We start from the raw sequence: 25,491 nt of genomic DNA on the forward strand, positions 1-25,491 counted from the left end.
AAGCACCTAGCAACATCTCAGGCTTCCATGAGATGCTGCTAGATACTACACAGACCTACATCCAATACAGGAGCCTCAGACCCGCAGGACCCGAGCCTTTCCCACCCTTGTGCAGGTCCTATGTTCACAGGCTAGACTCAGCTACAATACTAGACCTGATAGCAGACCTACATCCAATACTGGAGCCTCAGACCCCAGGACCCAAGCCTTTCCCACCCTTGTGCAGGTCCTATGTTCACAGGCTAGACTCAGCTACAATACTAGACCTGATAGCAGACCTACATCCAATACAGGAGCCTCAGACCCCAGGACCCAAGCCTTTCCCACCCTTGTGCAGGTCCTATGTTCACAGGCTAGACTCAGCTACAATACTAGACCTGATAGCAGACCTACATCCAATACTGGAGCCTCAGACCCCAGGACTCAAGCCTTTCCCACCCTTGTGCAGGTCCTATGTTCACAGGCTAGACTCAGCTACAATACTAGACCTGATAGCAGACCTACATCCAATACTGGAGCCTCAGACCCCAGGACCCAAGCCTTTCCCACCCTTGTGCAGGTCCTATGTTCACAGGCTAGACTCAGCTACAATACTAGACCTGATAGCAGACCTACATCCAATACAGGAGCCTCAGACCCGCAGGACCCAAGCCTTTCCCACCCTTGTGCAGGTCCTATGTTCACAGGCTAGACTCAGCTACAATACTAGACCTGATAGCAGACCTACATCCAATACTGGAGCCTCAGACCCCAGGACCCAAGCCTTTCCCACCCTTGTGCAGGTCCTATGTTCACAGGCTAGACTCAGCTACAATACTAGACCTGATAGCAGACCTACATCCAATACTGGAGCCTCAGACCCCAGGACCCAAGCCTTTCCCACCCTTGTGCAGGTCCTATGTTCACAGGCTAGACTCAGCTACAATACTAGACCTGACAGCAGACCTACATCCAATACAGGAGCCTCAGAGCCGCAGGACCCAAGCCTTTCCCACCCTTGTGCAGGTCCTATGTTCACAGGCTAGACTCAGCTACAATACTAGACCTGACAGCAGACCTACATCCAATATAGGAGCCTCAGACCCGCAGGACCCAAGCCTTTCCCACCCTTGTGCAGGTCCTATGTTCACAGGCTAGACTCAGCTACAATACTAGACCTGATAGCAGACCTACATCCAATACTGGAGCCTCAGACCCCAGGACCCAAGCCTTTCCCACCCTTGTGCAGGTCCTATGTTCACAGGCTAGACTCAGCTACAATACTGGACCTGATAGCAGACCTACATCCAATACTGGAGCCTCAGACCCCAGGACCCAAGCCTTTCCCACCCTTGTGCAGGTCCTATGTTCACAGGCTAGACTCAGCTACAATACTAGACCTGATAGCAGACCTACATCCAATACAGGAGCCTCAGAGCCGCAGGACCCAAGCCTTTCCCACCCTTGTGCAGGTCCTATGTTCACAGGCTAGACTCAGCTACAATACTAGACCTGATAGCAGACCTACATCCAATACAGGAGCCTCAGAGCCGCAGGACCCAAGCCTTTCCCACCCTTGTGCAGGTCCTATGTTCACAGGCTAGACTCAGCTACAATACTAGACCTGATAGCAGACCTACATCCAATACTGGAGCCTCAGACCCCAGGACCCAAGCCTTTCTCACCCTTGTGCAGGTCCTATGTTCACAGGCTAGACTCAGCAACAATACTAGACCTGATAGCAGACCTACATCCAATACTGGAGCCTCAGACCCCAGGACCCAAGCCTTACCCACCCTTGTGCAGGTCCTATGTTCACAGGCTAGACTCAGCTACAATACTAGACCTGATAGCAGACCTACATCCAATACTGGAGCCTCAGACCCCAGGACCCAAGCCTTTCCCACCCTTGTGCAGGTCCTATGTTCACAGGCTAGACTCAGCAACAATACTAGACCTGATAGCAGACCTACATCCAATACAGGAGCCTCAGACCCCAGGACCCAAGCCTTACCCACCATTGTGCAGGTCCTATGTTCACAGGCTAGACTCAGCTACAATACTAGACCTGATAGCAGACCTACATCCAATACAGGAGCCTCAGAGCCGCAGGACCCAAGCCTTTCCCACCCTTGTGCAGGTCCTATGTTCACAGGCTAGACTCAGCTACAATACTAGACCTGATAGCAGACCTACATCCAATACTGGAGCCTCAGACCCCAGGACCCAAGCCTTTCCCACCCTTGTGCAGGTCCTATGTTCACAGGCTAGACTCAGCTACAATACTAGACCTGACAGCAGACCTACATCCAATACTGGAGCCTCAGACCCCAGGACCCAAGCCTTTCCCACCCTTGTGCAGGTCCTATGTTCACAGGCTAGACTCAGCTACAATACTAGACCTGATAGCAGACCTACATCCAATACAGGAGCCTCAGAGCCGCAGGACCCAAGCCTTTCCCACCCTTGTGCAGGTCCTATGTTCACAGGCTAGACTCAGCTACAATACTAGACCTGATAGCAGACCTACATCCAATACTGGAGCCTCAGACCCCAGGACCCAAGCCTTTCCCACCCTTGTGCAGGTCCTATGTTCACAGGCTAGACTCAGCAACAATACTAGACCTGATAGCAGACCTACATCCAATACTGGAGCCTCAGACCCCAGGACCCAAGCCTTACCCACCCTTGTGCAGGTCCTATGTTCACAGGCTAGACTCAGCTACAATACTAGACCTGATAGCAGACCTACATCCAATACAGGAGCCTCAGACCCCAGGACCCAAGCCTTTCCCACCCTTGTGCAGGTCCTATGTTCACAGGCTAGACTCAGCTACAATACTAGACCTGATAGCAGACCTACATCCAATACTGGAGCCTCAGACCCCAGGACTCAAGCCTTTCCCACCCTTGTGCAGGTCCTATGTTCACAGGCTAGACTCAGCTACAATACTAGACCTGATAGCAGACCTACATCCAATACTGGAGCCTCAGACCCCAGGACCCAAGCCTTTCCCACCCTTGTGCAGGTCCTATGTTCACAGGCTAGACTCAGCTACAATACTAGACCTGATAGCAGACCTACATCCAATACAGGAGCCTCAGACCCGCAGGACCCAAGCCTTTCCCACCCTTGTGCAGGTCCTATGTTCACAGGCTAGACTCAGCTACAATACTAGACCTGATAGCAGACCTACATCCAATACTGGAGCCTCAGACCCCAGGACCCAAGCCTTTCCCACCCTTGTGCAGGTCCTATGTTCACAGGCTAGACTCAGCTACAATACTAGACCTGATAGCAGACCTACATCCAATACAGGAGCCTCAGACCCGCAGGACCCAAGCCTTTCCCACCCATGTGCAGGTCCTATGTTCACAGGCTAGACTCAGCTACAATACTAGACCTGATAGCAGACCTACATCCAATACTGGAGCCTCAGACCCCAGGACCCAAGCCTTTCCCACCCTTGTGCAGGTCCTATGTTCACAGGCTAGACTCAGCTACAATACTAGACCTGATAGCAGACCTACATCCAATACAGGAGCCTCAGACCCGCAGGACCCGAGCCTTTCCCACCCTTGTGCAGGTCCTATGTTCACAGGCTAGACTCAGCTACAATACTAGACCTGATAGCAGACCTACATCCAATACTGGAGCCTCAGACCCCAGGACCCAAGCCTTTCCCACCCTTGTGCAGGTCCTATGTTCACAGGCTAGACTCAGCTACAATACTAGACCTGATAGCAGACCTACATCCAATACAGGAGCCTCAGACCCCAGGACCCAAGCCTTTCCCACCCTTGTGCAGGTCCTATGTTCACAGGCTAGACTCAGCTACAATACTAGACCTGATAGCAGACCTACATCCAATACTGGAGCCTCAGACCCCAGGACTCAAGCCTTTCCCACCCTTGTGCAGGTCCTATGTTCACAGGCTAGACTCAGCTACAATACTAGACCTGATAGCAGACCTACATCCAATACTGGAGCCTCAGACCCCAGGACCCAAGCCTTTCCCACCCTTGTGCAGGTCCTATGTTCACAGGCTAGACTCAGCTACAATACTAGACCTGATAGCAGACCTACATCCAATACAGGAGCCTCAGACCCGCAGGACCCAAGCCTTTCCCACCCTTGTGCAGGTCCTATGTTCACAGGCTAGACTCAGCTACAATACTAGACCTGATAGCAGACCTACATCCAATACTGGAGCCTCAGACCCCAGGACCCAAGCCTTTCCCACCCTTGTGCAGGTCCTATGTTCACAGGCTAGACTCAGCTACAATACTAGACCTGATAGCAGACCTACATCCAATACTGGAGCCTCAGACCCCAGGACCCAAGCCTTTCCCACCCTTGTGCAGGTCCTATGTTCACAGGCTAGACTCAGCTACAATACTAGACCTGACAGCAGACCTACATCCAATACAGGAGCCTCAGAGCCGCAGGACCCAAGCCTTTCCCACCCTTGTGCAGGTCCTATGTTCACAGGCTAGACTCAGCTACAATACTAGACCTGACAGCAGACCTACATCCAATATAGGAGCCTCAGACCCGCAGGACCCAAGCCTTTCCCACCCTTGTGCAGGTCCTATGTTCACAGGCTAGACTCAGCTACAATACTAGACCTGATAGCAGACCTACATCCAATACTGGAGCCTCAGACCCCAGGACCCAAGCCTTTCCCACCCTTGTGCAGGTCCTATGTTCACAGGCTAGACTCAGCTACAATACTGGACCTGATAGCAGACCTACATCCAATACTGGAGCCTCAGACCCCAGGACCCAAGCCTTTCCCACCCTTGTGCAGGTCCTATGTTCACAGGCTAGACTCAGCTACAATACTAGACCTGATAGCAGACCTACATCCAATACAGGAGCCTCAGAGCCGCAGGACCCAAGCCTTTCCCACCCTTGTGCAGGTCCTATGTTCACAGGCTAGACTCAGCTACAATACTAGACCTGATAGCAGACCTACATCCAATACAGGAGCCTCAGAGCCGCAGGACCCAAGCCTTTCCCACCCTTGTGCAGGTCCTATGTTCACAGGCTAGACTCAGCTACAATACTAGACCTGATAGCAGACCTACATCCAATACTGGAGCCTCAGACCCCAGGACCCAAGCCTTTCTCACCCTTGTGCAGGTCCTATGTTCACAGGCTAGACTCAGCAACAATACTAGACCTGATAGCAGACCTACATCCAATACTGGAGCCTCAGACCCCAGGACCCAAGCCTTACCCACCCTTGTGCAGGTCCTATGTTCACAGGCTAGACTCAGCTACAATACTAGACCTGATAGCAGACCTACATCCAATACTGGAGCCTCAGACCCCAGGACCCAAGCCTTTCCCACCCTTGTGCAGGTCCTATGTTCACAGGCTAGACTCAGCAACAATACTAGACCTGATAGCAGACCTACATCCAATACAGGAGCCTCAGACCCCAGGACCCAAGCCTTACCCACCATTGTGCAGGTCCTATGTTCACAGGCTAGACTCAGCTACAATACTAGACCTGATAGCAGACCTACATCCAATACAGGAGCCTCAGAGCCGCAGGACCCAAGCCTTTCCCACCCTTGTGCAGGTCCTATGTTCACAGGCTAGACTCAGCTACAATACTAGACCTGATAGCAGACCTACATCCAATACTGGAGCCTCAGACCCCAGGACCCAAGCCTTTCCCACCCTTGTGCAGGTCCTATGTTCACAGGCTAGACTCAGCTACAATACTAGACCTGACAGCAGACCTACATCCAATACTGGAGCCTCAGACCCCAGGACCCAAGCCTTTCCCACCCTTGTGCAGGTCCTATGTTCACAGGCTAGACTCAGCTACAATACTAGACCTGATAGCAGACCTACATCCAATACAGGAGCCTCAGAGCCGCAGGACCCAAGCCTTTCCCACCCTTGTGCAGGTCCTATGTTCACAGGCTAGACTCAGCTACAATACTAGACCTGATAGCAGACCTACATCCAATACTGGAGCCTCAGACCCCAGGACCCAAGCCTTTCCCACCCTTGTGCAGGTCCTATGTTCACAGGCTAGACTCAGCAACAATACTAGACCTGATAGCAGACCTACATCCAATACTGGAGCCTCAGACCCCAGGACCCAAGCCTTACCCACCCTTGTGCAGGTCCTATGTTCACAGGCTAGACTCAGCTACAATACTAGACCTGATAGCAGACCTACATCCAATACAGGAGCCTCAGACCCCAGGACCCAAGCCTTTCCCACCCTTGTGCAGGTCCTATGTTCACAGGCTAGACTCAGCTACAATACTAGACCTGATAGCAGACCTACATCCAATACAGGAGCCTCAGACCCCAGGACCCAAGCCTTTCCCACCCTTGTGCAGGTCCTATGTTCACAGGCTAGACTCAGCTACAATACTAGACCTGATAGCAGACCTACATCCAATACTGGAGCCTCAGACCCCAGGACCCAAGCCTTTCCCACCCTTGTGCAGGTCCTATGTTCACAGGCTAGACTCAGCTACAATACTAGACCTGATAGCAGACCTACATCCAATACAGGAGCCTCAGACCCGCAGGACCCAAGCCTTTCCCACCCTTGTGCAGGTCCTATGTTCACAGGCTAGACTCAGCTACAATACTAGACCTGATAGCAGACCTACATCCAATACTGGAGCCTCAGACCCCAGGACCCAAGCCTTTCCCACCCTTGTGCAGGTCCTATGTTCACAGGCTAGACTCAGCTACAATACTAGACCTGATAGCAGACCTACATCCAATACTGGAGCCTCAGACCCCAGGACCCAAGCCTTTCCCACCCTTGTGCAGGTCCTATGTTCACAGGCTAGACTCAGCTACAATACTAGACCTGATAGCAGACCTACATCCAATACAGGAGCCTCAGAGCCGCAGGACCCAAGCCTTTCCCACCCTTGTGCAGGTCCTATGTTCACAGGCTAGACTCAGCTACAATACTAGACCTGATAGCAGACCTACATCCAATACAGGAGCCTCAGAGCCGCAGGACCCAAGCCTTTCCCACCCTTGTGCAGGTCCTATGTTCACAGGCTAGACTCAGCTACAATACTAGACCTGATAGCAGACCTACATCCAATACTGGAGCCTCAGACCCCAGGACCCAAGCCTTTCCCACCCTTGTGCAGGTCCTATGTTCACAGGCTAGACTCAGCTACAATACTAGACCTGATAGCAGACCTACATCCAATACTGGAGCCTCAGACCCGCAGGACCCAAGCCTTTCCCACCCTTGTGCAGGTCCTATGTTCACAGGCTAGACTCAGCTACAATACTAGACCTGATAGCAGACCTACATCCAATACTGGCACCTCAGACCCCAGGACCCAAGCCTTTCCCACCCTTGTGAAGGTCCTATGTTCACAGGCTAGACTCAGCTACAATACTAGACCTGATAGCAGACCTACATCCAATACAGGAGCCTCAGACCCCAGGACCCAAGCCTTTCCCACCCTTGTGCAGGTCCTCTGTTCACAGGCTAGACTCAGCTACAATACTAGACCTGATAGCAGACCTACATCCAATACAGGAGCCTCAGAGCCGCAGGACCCAAGCCTTTCCCACCCTTGTGCAGGTCCTATGTTCACAGGCTAGACTCAGCTACAATACTAGACCTGATAGCAGACCTACATCCAATACAGGAGCCTCAGAGCCGCAGGACCCAAGCCTTTCCCACCCTTGTGCAGGTCCTATGTTCACAGGCTAGACTCAGCTACAATACTAGACCTGATAGCAGACCTACATCCAATACTGGAGCCTCAGACCCCAGGACCCAAGCCTTTCCCACCCTTGTGCAGGTCCTATGTTCACAGGCTAGACTCAGCTACAATACTAGACCTGATAGCAGACCTACATCCAATACTGGAGCCTCAGACCCGCAGGACCCAAGCCTTTCCCACCCTTGTGCAGGTCCTATGTTCACAGGCTAGACTCAGCTACAATACTAGACCTGATAGCAGACCTACATCCAATACTGGCACCTCAGACCCCAGGACCCAAGCCTTTCCCACCCTTGTGAAGGTCCTATGTTCACAGGCTAGACTCAGCTACAATACTAGACCTGATAGCAGACCTACATCCAATACAGGAGCCTCAGACCCCAGGACCCAAGCCTTTCCCACCCTTGTGCAGGTCCTCTGTTCACAGGCTAGACTCAGCTACAATACTAGACCTGATAGCAGACCTACATCCAATACAGGAGCCTCAGAGCCGCAGGACCCAAGCCTTTCCCACCCTTGTGCAGGTCCTATGTTCACAGGCTAGACTCAGCTACAATACTAGACCTGATAGCAGACCTACATCCAATACTGGAGCCTCAGACCCCAGGACCCAAGCCTTTCCCACCCTTGTGCAGGTCCTATGTTCACAGGCTAGACTCAGCTACAATACTAGACCTGATAGCAGACCTACATCCAATACAGGAGCCTCAGAGCCGCGGGGCCCAAGCCTTTCCCACCCTTGTTCAGGTCCTATGTTCACAGGCTAGACTCAGCTACAATACTAGACCTGATAGCAGACCTACATCCAATACAGGAGCCTCAGACCCCAGGACCCAAGCCTTTCCCACCCTTGTGCAGGTCCTATTTTCACAGGCTAGACTCAGCTACAATACTAGACCTGATAGCAGACCTACATCCAATACTGGAGCCTCAGACCCCAGGACCCAAGCCTTTCCCACCCTTGTGCAGGTCCTATGTTCACAGGCTAGACTCAGCTACAATACTAGACCTGACAGCAGACCTACATCCAATATAGGAGCCTCAGACCCGCAGGACCCAAGCCTTTCCCACCCTTGTGCAGGTCCTATGTTCACAGGCTAGACTCAGCTACAATACTAGACCTGATAGCAGACCTACATCCAATACTGGAGCCTCAGACCCCAGGACCCAAGCCTTTCCCACCCTTGTGCAGGTCCTATGTTCACAGGCTAGACTCAGCTACAATACTAGACCTGATAGCAGACCTACATCCAATACAGGAGCCTCAGAGCCGCAGGGCCCAAGCCTTTCCCACCCTTGTGCAGGTCCTATGTTCACAGGCTAGACTCAGCTACAATACTAGACCTGATAGCAGACCTACATCCAATACTGGAGCCTCAGACCCCAGGACCCAAGCTTTTCCCACCCTTGTGCAGGTCCTATGTTCACAGGCTAGACTCAGCTACAATACTAGACCTGATAGCAGACCTACATCCAATACTGGAGCCTCAGACCCCAGGACCCAAGCCTTTCCCACCCTTGTGCAGGTCCTATGTTCACAGGCTAGACTCAGCTACAATACTAGACCTGATAGCAGACCTACATCCAATACTGGAGCCTCAGACCCCAGGACCCAAGCCTTTCCCACCCTTGTGCAGGTCCTATGTTCACAGGCTAGACTCAGCTACAATACTAGACCTGATAGCAGACCTACATCCAATACAGGAGCCTCAGACCCCAGGACCCAAGCCTTTCCCACCCTTGTGCAGGTCCTATGTTCACAGGCTAGACTCAGCTACAATACTAGACCTGATAGCAGACCTACATCCAATACTGGAGCCTCAGACCCCAGGACCCAAGCCTTACCCACCCTTGTGCAGGTCCTATGTTCACAGGCTAGACTCAGCTACAATACTAGACCTGATAGCAGACCTACATCCAATACAGGAGCCTCAGACCCGCAGGACCCGAGCCTTTCCCACCCTTGTGCAGGTCCTATGTTCACAGGCTAGACTCAGCTACAATACTAGACCTGATAGCAGACCTACATCCAATACTGGAGCCTCAGACCCCAGGACCCAAGCCTTTCCCACCCTTGTGCAGGTCCTATGTTCACAGGCTAGACTCAGCTACAATACTAGACCTGATAGCAGACCTACATCCAATACTGGAGCCTCAGACCCCAGGACCCAAGCCTTTCCCACCCTTGTGCAGGTCCTATGTTCACAGGCTAGACTCAGCTACAATACTAGACCTGATAGCAGACCTACTTCCAATACAGGAGCCTCATACCCCAGGACCCAAGCCTTTCCCACCCTTCTGCAGGTCCTCTGTTCACTGCCCCTACTAGTATCAGGGAGCTTCCAGGGGGTGATAGCTGCAGCAGGAGGGGGACCCTAAGTTGCGTTTCACGCTTCTTAAATGCTTTCTTGGATGCAATGGTCCAGAGGATACACCATTACATCAGATTTCCCCCTACACAACGGGCATTGCAGCACACCAAACTGGATTCCTACCAGATAGCCCAATTCCCACATGTAATTGGGTGCATTGATGGGGCACATGTAACCATCTGTCCCCCCTTAACTAACGAGTATGTGTTTAGGAACAGGAAATCCTTTCATTCACTCAACATTCAGGTCATATGTAATGCCTCACACATAATAACTGACATAGTGGCAAAATGACCTGGTCGTATGCATGATTCATTCATATTCAGACACAGTGGAATATACACACGTCTCACTGGAGGTGAATTTGGTGAAGGATACCTGCTAGGTAAATGCATGTAACTCACTTTGATAGACTCTTTGGACCTGTTGACATAGGGCGGTGATTAATCTATTGCCTTTCATCCTGTAGGTGACAGCGCATATGCTGTGCACTCCTTCATACTCACACCATACCTTAATCCTGCAACTCAGAGTGAAAGGAAATACAATGCTGCATATAAGTCTACGCGCAATGTCATGGAGAGCACATTCGGACTGCTGAAGAGTAGGTTCGGCTGCCTACACAAATGTGGAGGTGCACTGCAGTATAGGCCATAGATCTGTTGCAAAATTGTGGCCACTTGTGCCATGCTGCCTAACCTAGCAACACACAATGGCATACCATTGGACCTCACAGATTTGGAGTCTGATGAAGAGGATGAACCACGTCCTGATGCACGACTATGTGACAGATCTTTAAATGTACCAAGTGTAATATACACATAATGGCGTGGGAATATGAATTTTTGTTAGATTCTTTTCATTCGTACCCCGTAACAGAGAATATTGCTGATTTTTGCACAATTTCTACATATTAGAGAAATTAAACTGGGATTACAAAGGATACTCTTGTTCTTTTTTTCATCTCCTCAGGCAATTTGATACCTCAGAAGAGGTGGCAAGTGATTTTTTTAATAAACACATTTAATTGATTTTTATTGAGATAACAACAAAAATGAAATTAGAATTGCTTCCCAATCAAACCTCACCTTCCTAGCCACCCCCAATCATCAGTAATTACAAGAAACCCGCAGCACCTGCTTGCACATCCTCTGGCGTAGAAGACAGACCACAGCACTCCCACCATTTACACCATATTTTGTGGAACTTCTGAGAATAGCCCCTAGCAAGGTAAACCGATTCTTCCTGTTTGGCGCACCGACCCATGCCGGATATCCACAGCGGGAGGCTAGGGGAGTGGTAGTTTCCAGTGTCTTGCTATGTCTCTCTTAGCCACCAGCATCCTACCGCCCACCCCCTCAAACTCGTCTAAAAGACCCAAGAGAGCAGGTGGCAAGTGTTTGTGCAGCCCTTCTGTCATACTCATTGCATAGGCACAAATTTGATACCTATAGCTGACATATAAGTGTGGGAGATCCTGCCCCTTGCCCAGGTGACTGGTGGTGACCAATGCCTGCTAGACACGAGGCTAAGTGTGCGCAAGTTTAATATCTGTGGAGGCCAGGCACAGAATGTGATGCAGCAGAAGCAAAAGGAGTGAATACCTCTGGGAAGTTATTCAATCATTTGGGAAAAATAAATAAAAAAAAGTTTTCCCTTATAAAAATAGAGTGACTACTTATTTTAACTTTAATGTTTGCTTTGAATTTTTGCTCGGAACAATAAGCGAAAAGCCAAAGTTGCCCTCATTTTTATACGCCCACGTTTGCACAGAGTGTCAACCATTCACTACATTTGTTTTGGATTTTCTTCCCTCATTTCTGTTATTTAATGTTGCCATTTAGTTTCATTTCTCTGGAGCCTTTACAGATCATTTCTCATTATTTTTTGTGCTGTTGTATTTCAGATTTTATTGTCTTCTGAAGTACAATGTTTACAGGGATCCTGGAACCCCAGTGCCTACAGAGAATGCTGTTTCCGGATATTCCTTAGCCAAGGATGACATCAATTTACACCGTATGTATACATTAACAGTAACAGCAGCATATCAAGCATGGTACTGGGATACCTCAATCAATGCATGTAAAAATAAAAAAACACGAAATATGCTACCCTTTGATGGGGTCTGATGATAAGGCGACATAACAATACCCAGCAGAAGAAAGACAAGCCCATCTTTGGGAGGTCATATCTGAAATGACAATGAGCTGCTGACTACAATGGAGTTATTAATATTTCTTTCAATTCAGTAAGGCTAATAACATCTCTTACTGCACAACACTACAATACAAGCGCCTTCCTACTTTCAATTGCCTTGTTTGGCACAGTTCCCTCGGCTGTATATGTGCATTTCAATGGTGTGTCTTCCTGTGGGTGTCCGGTAAGTGTCTTCTGAATACATGTAAACCCCTGACATTGATTCTCTTAGTGTGAGTGACTGTTTGGTAACCCCTGGCACCTCCTTGCAAGTGCTCACAAGGCTCCAACATCTTCTCAAAAAAAGAATGAAAGAAGAATGAAATTAAAATCAGGGCCAGAAAGCCCAAGCCCATTTTCTGAAAAACAAAGTTGTGTATCCAACAACATGTCACCATGACAGCAAAGTAAAACAAATGAACGATAGGCAGCTAGTGAATATCCTCGGGTCTTTATGACAGGCTGTGGCATACAAACAGCGCACACTTTGTTCAAATGTCATTCTCTCAGCACAGGAAAGAAACAGTAGCTCTGAATTACAAGTTACTTTTCATGTCTGATCTACAGTCTACATCACTCTTAGATACTGCAGCATCAAAACCTAAACACAAATAGGACATGTAATCAGCAAAATGCCTTGGGTTTGACAGTATGCATACTGAAGCAATCGTTCGGATGGGCTGGTGGGCCAGGACAACAGATAAAAGCCAATGGCTGAAGGTGCAGACCCAAAGGTGACAAGGTTGCAGAGATTGAAAATGTAAATACAAGTTGGCACACTGCAAAATCCAAACTATCCACAAAAAGTCCTCATAAGAGTTTATGTGGATGATTGAGTCTCCAAGAAGACCTTTAGGAACAACACAAAACGAAACGTTACTCAGCACCTTGTGGGTGGACTAGAGTTAAGTCAGACATAGATTTACTACCGCTCGAGCTTGTCCAAAACACCAGAGGTGCTTTAATCCCCTCTTTGTGACCACCTCTACCTAGCTCCCTTTCTACTCCTCTTGTTGGCACTTGATGTTAAGGGAAGGTTGTGTTTATTTTACATTATTACATAAATATGCAGATGTATGAACCATGGTGTGGCGCAGACGTTAAGAACTGAAGCACTGAGGTATGTAAACTCACCGTGGGGCACAGAGGTGAAGAACTGAATCACTGGGGTATTTAACTCTTGAATAAAAGTCCTTGTCGACTAAATATTGGAGTTGAGAACAGAATGGTGTTTCTAAGTTCTTTTCAATGCAAGAAAATTAAAAATGAAGAGTTAAATTATTGGTTCTGTTAACTCTTAATTTTAATTTCCTTCCATTCCAATGTGTAACATTTACGAACAGCGGCCTCTTGCTCCTAATGGCTAGTAGACATTGCCATATTTATAGCTGTAAAACACAGTCATTTTTTAAATGGGAGGAATTTAAAGAGAGGAAGTATAGTTCTATGAAACATTGTCTTTATGTTTTTTTTTCAATTTTCAATTGAGCCAATTATATTTCAATGTTGTAAGACGCATGTTTGTCTGTATTTTGTGTTATATGTATGGCACCGAGTCTACATGCCACCGGAGGCATGAGGCCTGCTGTTTCTAATTGTGATACTTTGAAATGGGTGAAAATTTAAATGATGAGTTTCCTGGAATCCATATAGACCTAAAATTAACTCTTCCATTTAATTTCTCCCATTTTAATGTGCTCCCGGTGGCTGGAAGACATGGTGCCATATGTCTAAGCAACAATTTTTTTAAAAGGGAGAAATTTACAGTTCAAATTTTTTTCCATTTTATGAACATTTTTGCAGAACATTTTTCTGCACTTTAACTTTCTCCTTTTTAAACAAAAGGTTCTATGTTTGTGTTATAGATGTAATGGTGCCACATATGGCTAAAGGTATGTCCTGAAGCACAAGTACATTCCTCACATGGGCTCTCATATATCCCATTCATACACAAACACGTTCATATATCCTCACAGACCACGTCTCTCACTGACACACATAGAAGCTGTGTCATAGTGCCTCCTGTCAAAGTATTCTGTTCAAACCATAGCATCTGGCTCTACAGACATTAGGCTTAATGTTAAGGAGACTGAGTGTGGGGATGTGTAACTAAGCACAAGTTGCTTTGCCTTCAGTAGCGCACAGTGATTTTCACTGATCAGATGTAGTTTTCACTACAGATAAAGGATGGAGACCCCTGCTGCAGAGTTTCAATTGTTAATTACAATGGTGAGGTTGTTTTCTAAATGAAATTTAATATACAATATTTATGTTGAGAATTTGCTTATGATATTCAGGTATCAAACCCGATAAACACTTACAAAGTGTGGGGTGATAGCATAAGGAATGATCCATCCACATGTGTTATCTCAGGGAGGCCATGATTCCCTGTTACTAGTGTTAGGCCATGTACATTTATGGCAATACCTGCAGAATACAGCCGGGGCCACGGGTGCCTCCTTCAGACTATTCTCAATGGATAAAGATAGTGATGCTCTGAAATCTTTTGAGTGGTTGGAGAGTAGATTTTACACCCCACATCAGCTTCTCTTCGTTGCTATGGCAACCAGATCCAGGGACAACCAAAAGGCAGAAGTGAGCTGGAAGACTGGCAGACCCCGCTCCCCTTGCACCATCCATTCCATCCCCTCCTAATTACGGAAAATCAGTCTTTGTATATCAAAAAGTAAAGGTCCACTGTTTGACCTCATTATTGGATTGACCTCTCAATTAATGGAAACTTGAAAGCCTAACTACACAATTAAACAAGCATTTGCATTGCAAAAGGTCTCACATTTGCAAGAGTTTGAGCTGTTGGCATTGTAAATACAAATCCCTTTTATTTGTGTGTTTTGAAAACCTATAAGCAGTGAATAAACACGCACTTTGTACTTATAGTCTTTGCTTAGGAGAAGCAAGGCTGGCTTTAAAAGAGGCACAGTTACGGACAGTTTTGCTTCTCGTAAGCAAAGACTATAAGTAGAAAGTGTGTGTTTACGCACTGCTTGCATGTTTTTAAAAGCACAGAAATAAGAGGCACTTGAAATTAAATAACAGTGAACAATCTCTACCAGGATGACATGTAATATGAAACACCAGACTTTAACACTGGTGAAAAACAGCAAAACGGATAGACAGAAAAACACATCTATGCAAGAGTACTTTTAATGTGTTAACTTAGTTGTGATAAGGTCTAGTTCCGCTGTTCTTAACCTGTGGTCTGTGATGCCTACTCAGGGGTTCCGCGTCTGCTTCGAAATTATGTCTTAATACTAATTTGTAATCAAATATTTATTTTTAGCGTGTAATAAAATGTGTATCTGAAATGCAAGATTTTGAGTTGCATTGTGAGTTCAGAGTGAGTAGTGTGCTCGTGTGGCTGCAGGATGCGGTACAGGGTGAGCAGCGCTAGTGCAGAGTGATCACTGTGGGTGCAGGGTGAGCGGGTGAATGGTGTGAGTGTATGGTGGTCAGTGTGAGTGCATTGTGATAGCTATGAGTGCATTGTGATAGCTGTGAGTGCAGGGTGAATGGTATGAATGCATGGTGATCAGTGTGACTGCATTGTGATCTCTGTGAGTGCAGGGTGAATGGTGTGAGTGCATGGTGATCAGTGTGAGTGCATTGTGATCTCTGTGAGTGCAGGGTGAATGGTGTGAGTGCATGGTGATCAGTGTGAGTGCATTGTGATCTCTGTGAGTGCAGGGTGAATGGTGTGAGTGCATGGTGATCAGTGTGAGTGCATTGTGATCTCTGTGAGTGCAGGGTGAATGGTGTGAGTGCATGGTGATCAGTGTGAGTGCATTGTGATCGCTGTGAGTGCAGGGTGAGCGTGAAAGTTATGGGCGAGAATGAGGAGTGAGTTGTCTGATTGCAGGGTGCATTACCAGACACTTGAAGTAACTCAGCATGTTATTGAGGGCTGGTGTAGGGTTTCAGATATAAGTCAAACTATTGCTATTATGGCATTAATCAGGGTTCGTGGGTGGAGGAAATAAATAATGTGCTGATCCTGCAACAAACTTCCAGTCCTGTGGTTAGGGTTGCCAGGTCATTATGTTGATGTCCCACACGGTACAAAAATAAGCAGTCACCTAAAGCCCTAATTTCAGCACTTATCTGTGTATATTTCGAACAGCAAATATAATTAGAAAGCACTTTTACTTGTGTTCTAGGGCTGCCTGAATGATCGATGACTGATAATTAAAGCGAACAAAGACAAGTCACATTACAAATTAATACACACGTTTTTATTTATAACTCTATTTAGTGTCAAGAGGAGAATGTTTGCAGGCTCTTTAAACAACATGTGGCTGACACTGTTCTTTTGGCAAGCCTACTTTATACTCCTTTTCACAAAATGAATTCTCACACTACAGCAGGGCCAAGGGGGTACTGAAACCAGAAAAAAAACGAAGGCTCGTTAACCAGTTAACAAAGGTATGTAAATATGCAAATGGTCTTTAAATACCTGTGAAAAACTCGGGCGTGCCGGAGATGAGACTCCAGACACTACCCAGCCAAACCCACAGAAGCGCGAGCTGCATCAGCCGGGGGTGAGACACACGATGGGGGGGGGGGGGATTGAGTGGATGTTTGAAGCAGTGAGTGCAGTGCGAGGGCTCAAATCGCTTAAAGGTTCCCGGGGTACAGGGTCACAAAGGGGGCATGCCGCAACAATGCAATTTAAAATGCTTAAAGCTCCATGAGGCACAAACCTGCCTTTGTCTGGGGTGTGACCATGCCCCCCCGACATTCCTGCACTTCTTGTTCCCCTCGGTGGCGGTGAGGAGGGGTCACGCCACACCAACACACCTAAAAGCGCATTAAGCAAGCTTCCCATGGTGCAGGACACAAACTTGCCTTTTGCCTTCGGCTGGAGTGGGACTAGGTCCCCCAGCATTCCTGCACTTCCTGTTTACCCTCAATTGCAGTGAGGAGGGGCCACACTGCAAAAATACGCTTAAAAGCTCTTTAAGCTATCCCCGGCACGGGACGAGCTTGGGACAAGGCGGGCCCGACTTGCTCCCGACATGTACCAGAAGAGGTTGGGCCACCCTCCGTGTTTTTTATTTTCAAATGTAACTTATTTTATGCGGCAAAGTCTCTGAGTAAACATCTGCGCACTTGTAAATAGTGGCGGGCGGCAATAAAAAAACTAGCATTGGCAGTGCCAATAGATCTCGCCGTATATTGGAGTTTTTTATATAAAGTATTAAAGAGCAGTGAAAGTATTAAAGATCAGTGGTAGCAAAACAGAAAACAAACCCCGACAACGTCAACAGAAAAGGAAAAAATAAATGATCAACCGTATTTTTTAATAACACGCAATGCTTAATAAACACTGTTTTGTGTATGCATGACATTGCTAAAGTGTTTCCTTTTTTCTTTTCAAGGTTGTTTTCCGAAACTGTTTTCGAACATGAATTTCACCGGAAATGATTTGAAGAAACTTCCAGCAGATAATGTGACAGCCTGCCAGGACCTGTGCACCGACTCCTTGGACTGCCAGCTCTTTTCTTACACTAATACTTCCGGAACTGGGTGAGTATGAAACAAAACCTACGGAAGGTAATGTTTACTGCGCAAAGCATCAGGCTGCTGGAGTCCATGCACATATACCCCAGGGACTTTAAAAAACGTAGGGCCTGATCTAGACCTTGGCGGACGGACCGCAGCGGCGGGTCTGATCCATCCGTCAGACCGGCGGTTATTTGTCATCCATTTCTAGAGCTTGGCCTACAGGGCCGCCGTCCGTCATGGATGGAGGAAGGTCTGCCGGCTGAAATTCAGTCATTGGTTGTAGGTCTCTGGTCCTCTATTGTAGGATACCACTCCTTCACAGTTGGTATTGTAGACATCTGCCACCAAATGTAGAGTTGTCCACCGTTAAAGTAGGAGAAAGGATCCTTCATGACAGAGAACAGCAATAGTGGACGGAGTTTCTGACAGCAGAAGCAGCCTTCAACATTGACGGACATGTCTGTCAACACCCACCGGTCCTTAATCTACTCACCAGCAATATCTGCTGCTCCCACTGCTATAGACACTCCTCAAACCACACAAACTCTTTACCACTCACTTCACGAAGCACCAGCAGCAGAACGACTGAATAAATACTGCTTAAAATGATGCCTGGAAGAAGGGAATACAGATTCTTAGAAAATGAGTTAACTGAGTTGATGAATGAGACAATAAGGGTTGATTCCCAGTTGTTTGGAGCACAGATCCAGACAACAACCACGAGTCACACCACAGGAAAGTGGGCCAGAATCATTTTGTCTCCAACACCAGATGCTCACAGGATGACATCCGCAAGCAGTGGAACAACCTGTGGAGAAGAGTTTATTCCCTCACTTCCAGGCACCACAGAGAGCCCCACTATCCAAGGGTGGACCTACCAGGCTCCTCAACCTCATTCTCTGGGAGTAGAAAGTGTTGTCCATACTTCACACTGTAGGCTTTGGAATTACAGGACACTGGAAAGTAAACACAAAGAGATGATGGACGGAGCGCTGAAACTTTGCAGACTATCACTGTGAGAAGTTGGCCTGATGTGTGCTGTCCACTACTTATAGTGGGCACCTTGTATCAGTCCAAACAATCCCTTATGGTGAATTGGTTAAAGACAACCTTTATTGAAAGCTATCCTAGTGGTAGCTATGGAGAGCAGCCTTCAGGCTAAGTCTTGAAGGAATGTAAAGCACCTTGTTTTACCAGTCTATAATCTCTTGAATGAACAAATGAAAGGACAACCACACCAGGTATATATTTAAAATATATGTGTTTAAGATTAAACACACCCCCCTAGTCTCTTTATGAGGCTAGAGTTTGAAGTTCTTAAGTTACAAGTTAGCAATCATCAGTAATAGCACAAATACACGTTTGGGCCCTTGGGGCGTACCAAACCATATACCAAAAAGTGGTATAAGAACCACGACTGAACTAGACACAAGGCCTAGAGCCTGTAGAATCGCTGGGACCCCAAGGAACCACCCAAGGTAGTGACACAGGGGACCCACGGGGGCCGTGTGCAGTGTGAGAACACAGCCGCCGATTCCCTTTAACTTCTATGGGCAATGTCGTGGTTGGAAAATTAAAGATAAAGGACACTTAGAATAGATTTAGGACCAAACCCTTTTGGACTTAGACAGTTCTAGGGCTAGCACCCACGGGAGCACCGGAGTACTCGAGTTACCTCACCTAGGGAAGCCGGGTGCATAGGTGTCTTTTGGTGTCGGGTCGCAAGGTTGATTTCAATGGAAGCTGCTCAGAAAGTGCTGCTGCCGTGAAGAGGAGAAGTGTCAGGATGGATCCAAGCCTGGATCGAAGATGGAAGGAACCTAAAAGCAGAGGGGACAGAGTCTGGGTCACTTGCCAGTGACCAGGGGCATGATGGACTAATGTCCACAGATGTTGGGTGCTTCAGGTGAGTTGACGGGTGTCTTGACTATTCAGCCACGAAGTCCAGGAGGCGCCGATGATGACCAGGAGCTTGATTCAAGCTGACCCACAAAGTTTGTCGAGTGCTGCGGTGTCGGCAACCAGAATGGGCCCAACAAGCCTTGGCAACGGCAAGTCTCTTGGAAATAGAGAAAGGAATACGGATCAGAACAGCAAGGTCTGAGGGACTCACCCAGTGAAGGTAAGTCAGGGCACATTTGGAGCAATCAGGGAAGCCCAGTCAGAAGAGGAGTTGCCTTCATGGGGACCCACTAGCCAACCGGCTAGCGATCATGAAGGAGCCTCAAGCGGTCGCACTTGAAACTGGCCCACGGGTCACTCGTGGAGTGGAGGCCAGCAATCTTCGGTGCAGGAGGTGCTCAAAGCTGGGGATACTCGGAGCCCAAAGCAAAACTTCGAGGAAGCCCAGGAAGATGCTGGTGCTGCAAAAGATCACGGTGTCCATGGGTCATGGTTCCATGACACCCACAATAGCCAAGGGCCTCAGCTTTGCTGTGGACTCAGGGTAGCCTCAGGGAAGTCTGGAAATCCACCTCTGGTGATGCAAAGACTTCGGCGTCCGGCTGGAGCTTCAGCGATGCAGACGGGTCAGTTACTTCTTTGGTGCCTGCCAAGCAGGGGAGTCACTCCTTGACCCCAAGGGAGATTTCTTCAGTCTTCTAAGCAAAGTAGAACGTCGAAGGTCCAGGATATATATTGCAGAGTTTCGTCCAGGGTAATTTAAAGTCCTAGGGACTGGATTCCTATACTTATAGTAAGTTTAGGGGATGGACTAACTCTAAGGCCCCACCTATCGGTGGGCTTGGAAAGAGGGGTGTTTACACCCATTTCCTTTGTCCAGTTTCACGCCAGAGCAGGGGCAGGTAGCCCCTGCAACTGGTTTGAACTGGGCTATGCACAGGGACAGCCAACGTGCCCCCAGTGCAGGACTTCAAAGCACCAGAGAGTGCTCCCGCCCAGCCCCAATACACATCTGCCTGTCTGGGGAGGTGGTCACACCTCCCTTCGACAGGAAACCTATTGTCCAGGCCTCCCCTGCCGGAGTTTCGGTCAGCAGCAGGAAGCCAGACCCGTGCCTGTGGCAGAGGCATCCATTTTGTGATGCCAGGGCTCAGGAAAGTCCTACCGGGTTTAGCCAGTGTGAACAGGTCTCTCCCTCTAGAAGGGTGGAATGCTACCCCTGCAACCAGAATTGGTGGGTGGTTAGTATTTAAAAGCATTTGACACCAAACACGACATGTTTTGATGCAGCCATTCCAAAGTTAGCATTTACCACGAGGTTATAATGCACTTAAGAGTATATGGTATGGCTGTATCACAGAACAGCCATAAGGAAGTATTTCCGAAAACTGCAGAGGGGCTCAGCTGATGCTTGGGCACCCTATCACACAAAACCAAGCACTCTGCCTTCAGGATTGTCAAGGCCTGCCATAGGGGAGTGACTTATAGGTTTATATGTGTCTGTATATATATGTGGATATAGGTAGCCTATACAACTGTAAGGGGTGCAAGCACACCCTTACCCAGGCTGTAGTAGCAGACCTGTGGTGCCATTTTGGAGTGCTTTCCAGGGGTGGCATAATACATGCTTCAGCCCCTGGTAGGCCTCTGAGGTACCTATGCCCTAGGTACATAGTATACCATATACTAGAGGCTTATAAGGCGCTCCACAATCCAATTAGATATGTACCTAATGTACATGCAAACCATTTTAGAGAGGAAGCAGCTAGGCTGTGGTCCTGATTAGCATGGCCTCAGCCAGACTAAGGTCGAAAAACAGTGAAACACCAACAAAAAGTGGGGGTACCCATGTGAAGCAGATCCTACTCTCCTACACTCACCCCTAGTCACAGATCTGGGTTGAATTAATCATTGTTCTTTAGCTCACTTCACCATCTCAGTTCAGACCCCGCCATATGCAAATCAGTCTTGACCCTGTGCCTCATGGGAACAATCCAGTCCGAACTACCAAGCCAGGTCCTCCGCTAACCGGAAACAATCATCCTGGGACCGGTTTCTGGGAAACACCTTTTATCCGCCAGGCTAGCTTGAATCCAGTGGCAAAGTGAGCAAGGGACCCACGCCTGGGCATACCCTGCCAACTAATGGTGAACAAAGCAAACATAAGGAGATGATAGACGGGGTCCTGCAACTATCTGTTCCTACTTTTGGTGCTCCGTGGTGGGGGCACCACAAGATCCACGTTCCTTTGCGTCAGGAGCCGCCAGCTGGAAATCCCTTGCAGCTAATTGGCACACCCGGAGGCGCTTTAAAACCCGACACGGGCTTCTGCAGTGCGGGACGCGCGCGGGTTTGCCCGGGTTTGCCCAGGCCAAGGGCAGGCCTGTCCTTGCACTTCATCGTTCGGAGGAGGCCAGGCTGGGCCACCCCCTAATATCATATGTACGGAGCCCCGGGTCATCTTCCATTAAGGTGCTGGTGTCATATTACCCGTGCAACATCTAGTGACACTGGACCTTAATATTGGACTATTAATTAGTTCTTGAACAGTCTTTGGCCACTGTTGCTTCAGGTGGTTATCATTGTTTATAACATTCCTGCTGAGGTTGACTGCTTAATTAGTGAAATGGGGAAAAGAGGTACCGTTAGGAAAAAATATAAAAAACGTCACCAATTGCTGGCAAAGGTAACTGGGTGTGATGGAGGGACCGAGGAAGATGTTCTCGGTCGCATAGAGAACATTGTTGCAGACTGTGAAGTCTTCCTACTTACACCTGTACCTATTGCCTCCCCCCCACTAAGGGAAGCACACGCACCAAAACCCCATGTCCCGTTAGCTCTACCCGATCCACTATTGCAGGATATGGGAATATCCCTAACTTATTTAAGAAAGCAGTAAGGAAAAAGAAAACGACCCCAGTTGCGGGAATGTGTAATAGTAATGCTCCAAGCCCCTCACCTGCTCAAGGGGAAGCAAGCCCTATTGATAGCGCTATATCCGATGAGTTACCACTTAGCAATCGATTTGCCCCCCTTGCTGACGATTCACTCCAAGTCAAAGAGCACATTAATGCGAACTCCTGCACAAACTTAACTAACAATAACGACTCGAGTTTAAATACACTGCAGGGGGAAAGGGAAAGAGAAGTAAATCTTGGTCTTACACCTTCGACCCTTGACATTCACAGGGAAATTGTAGCCTTAAGAAATAGGGCCATATGTAGGAAGCCTAATACCGGTCGGTAACGGCCGATTTTCGGTAAATATCCCGTTACCGACCGGTGTTTAGGCTTTTGCTATGTAGGGGGCACATTTCAGGTTTCGGTAATTTACCGAATCGGTAAAATTACCGAATCGGTAATTTTACCGATTCGGTAAATACCGAATCCTGAAATGATATGTAGGGGGAGTGTGTCGTTGGTGTGGGGATTCGTTATTTACCACCAACTAAAAGTTGATGGTAAATGACGAATACCTGGAAAAAAGCATTTTTTTTCCATTTGAAGTGTGCAATGTGGTAGACATACATGCCCTTAGGGCATGTATGTGCGCCACATGTGCACACATGGACGAATCCGGGATGCAACAGGGTGTCAATGTGACACCCTGCCACCCATGATGATGCCTCCCCCATTACCGATTCGGTATTTACCGATTCGGTAATGGCAACTGGTTTCCCATTCATTCCTATGGGCCTCCAGGCCCATAGGAATGAATGGGAAGCCAGTTGCCATTACCGAATCGGTAAATACCGATTCTAAAATACCGACATATACCGAATCGGTAATTATTTACCTACATTACATTTACCGATTCATAAATACCGAATCGGTAAAATTCGGTATTTAAGAATCGGTAAATGTAATTTACCTACATATGGCCCTTAGTGTTGAGGCACTATCTACCCTAGTATTCAAACTCTATGAGCAGCTCGATGGCTACACTAGATTATATTCACACCAACCATCTCAGTTACTACAATCATCTTTTGTATCCACCAATGCTGTCCCTAGTAAGGAACGATAGTATCTACTGGGAAGGAATTGGATTGCAATGCTTTGTCCCTGCCTACTGACCGTCGACAAACTTGTAGTACAAGCGCTTTCAAAGGCCCTTCTTTGGAGTCATGTAGGCCAAATGTCGAGCATTGTAGGACAAGTATGGATCTGCCACAGGATCGAGTTGGTCTCGGGCTAATGTCAGGGTTATCTGCACCGAATATGGCCACAAGATTTAATGGGGTGTCCTTATCTCACCAGCCTCCCGTATCTCTACATAATAAGCAGAGCAAACCATTAGCATTGCCAATCTACATGACTAATGTTCCCAAAGTAGATCCACAACAAATGAAGTATGTGAACGTTGATGTATTAAAAAATAAGGCCATACACTAAGGGGTGTAGGTCAGTTATCAGAGATGACATTGTATATGCTAAAAGGCATTCTTCACACTCAAATTCAGACAACGTGATTGAGCTAAGACTAGCGTCCGAACATCTGGTGCACGACCTGATTGCTTTGGAGACTAGATTCCATCCAAACCCTGCCACGAAAATTAGGCTGAGACTAAGCACCCCTCTAACATCTGCCCAAGCAGGAAATACATGTTTGCTTATTGGGGACCCTTCCATCTCATCGTTATCCCAGACTGATTGACTAACTCTGGCCTTAAATAAGGTCCCCCAATGCAAACTTATTAGTAGCTCCATGACGACCATTGACTGTGTACTCTCTGATCTCATTGTGATATACAGAGGGCAAGTGCGTATGCCATGTCTCGCACCGTCGGCTTTTGACATTGACTCGTCTCCAGTGATGAACGATCCTACCCGGGCTAGCTGCCTCATTGCACAGACCGAGATCTGCTTACTCCAAGAAACCCAGAGCCCGTCCCCCACGTTTATACCAGTCTTTATGACCTTTCATAGACCAGCTATTCAATCCAAACATGGCCGGCCCTCAGGAGGGCTGCTCATATTTGTAAACTTGGCGGTAAATTGTTGTGAGAAGTTGGCCTGGCATATGCTGGTCACTAGTTATAGTGACCACCTTGCACCAGTCCAATTCGACTCTTATGGTAGATAGGTTTAAGACAACCTTTTAAAGAAAGCTATCCTAGTGGTAGCTGTGGAGAGCAGCCTTCAGGCTAAGTCTCTGAGGAATGTAAAGCAGCTTGTTTTACCTTATAATCTCTTGAATTACTAAATGAAAGGACACCACACAGGTATATATATCAAATATATATGTATTTATTTCTAGACACACTTTACTAATCTCTTTATGAGATTAGAAGCCAGGTACACATTCAAATGTCAATAGTTCTCAATAAATTAAGCACAAATATGGCTGGAGCCCCAGGGGCGTACCAGACCATATACTAAAAAAATGGTTTAACAAAGTCGACTTGCAAAATGACAAATCCTAGGGCCTTGGGAATCGCTGGGGCTTCACTACTGCAGTGTTAGCAGGTAAGTAACAAGCACACGGGAGACACGTGCAGTGTCTAAACACAGCCGCGGGTTTCCTATTGGTTACAATGGAGCAAGTTGTGGTTTATATTTTAAAGTTTTAGGGCACTTCGAGGAAGTCAACAAGCAAGCCACTTACAAGGTAAGTATTTCGAGGGCCAACGCACACTTGGGCAGCGGAGTGCACAAGTTATCTCACCCAGGGAAGCCGGGTGCATAGGTGTCTTTTGGTGTCGGGTCGAGATGCTGTTTTCAATGGAGACCAATGAAGACCTGCTGCTTGTGACGACTGGAGAGGTGTCCGCTGGAAT

The 25,491-nt window shown here is 47.8% G+C and overlaps 1 protein-coding gene across 1 annotated transcript in view; it reads left to right on the top strand.

Annotated features, from left to right (window-relative positions):
• Positions 1-25,491, top strand: part of LOC146863453 (coagulation factor XI-like) — a 291,685-nt gene that overhangs the window by 189,605 nt on the left and 76,589 nt on the right. Inside the window, exons 3-4 of the mRNA XM_085643174.1 lie at positions 11,998-12,107; positions 17,684-17,831. Coding sequence (XP_085499300.1) covers positions 11,998-12,107; positions 17,684-17,831 — 258 coding nt within the window. The remainder of the gene's footprint in view (positions 1-11,997; positions 12,108-17,683; positions 17,832-25,491) is intronic.

Source organism: Triturus cristatus, chromosome 2_2 (genome assembly GCF_964204655.1).
Source record: "Triturus cristatus chromosome 2_2, aTriCri1.1, whole genome shotgun sequence".
Taxonomy (NCBI): Eukaryota; Metazoa; Chordata; class Amphibia; order Caudata; family Salamandridae; genus Triturus; species Triturus cristatus.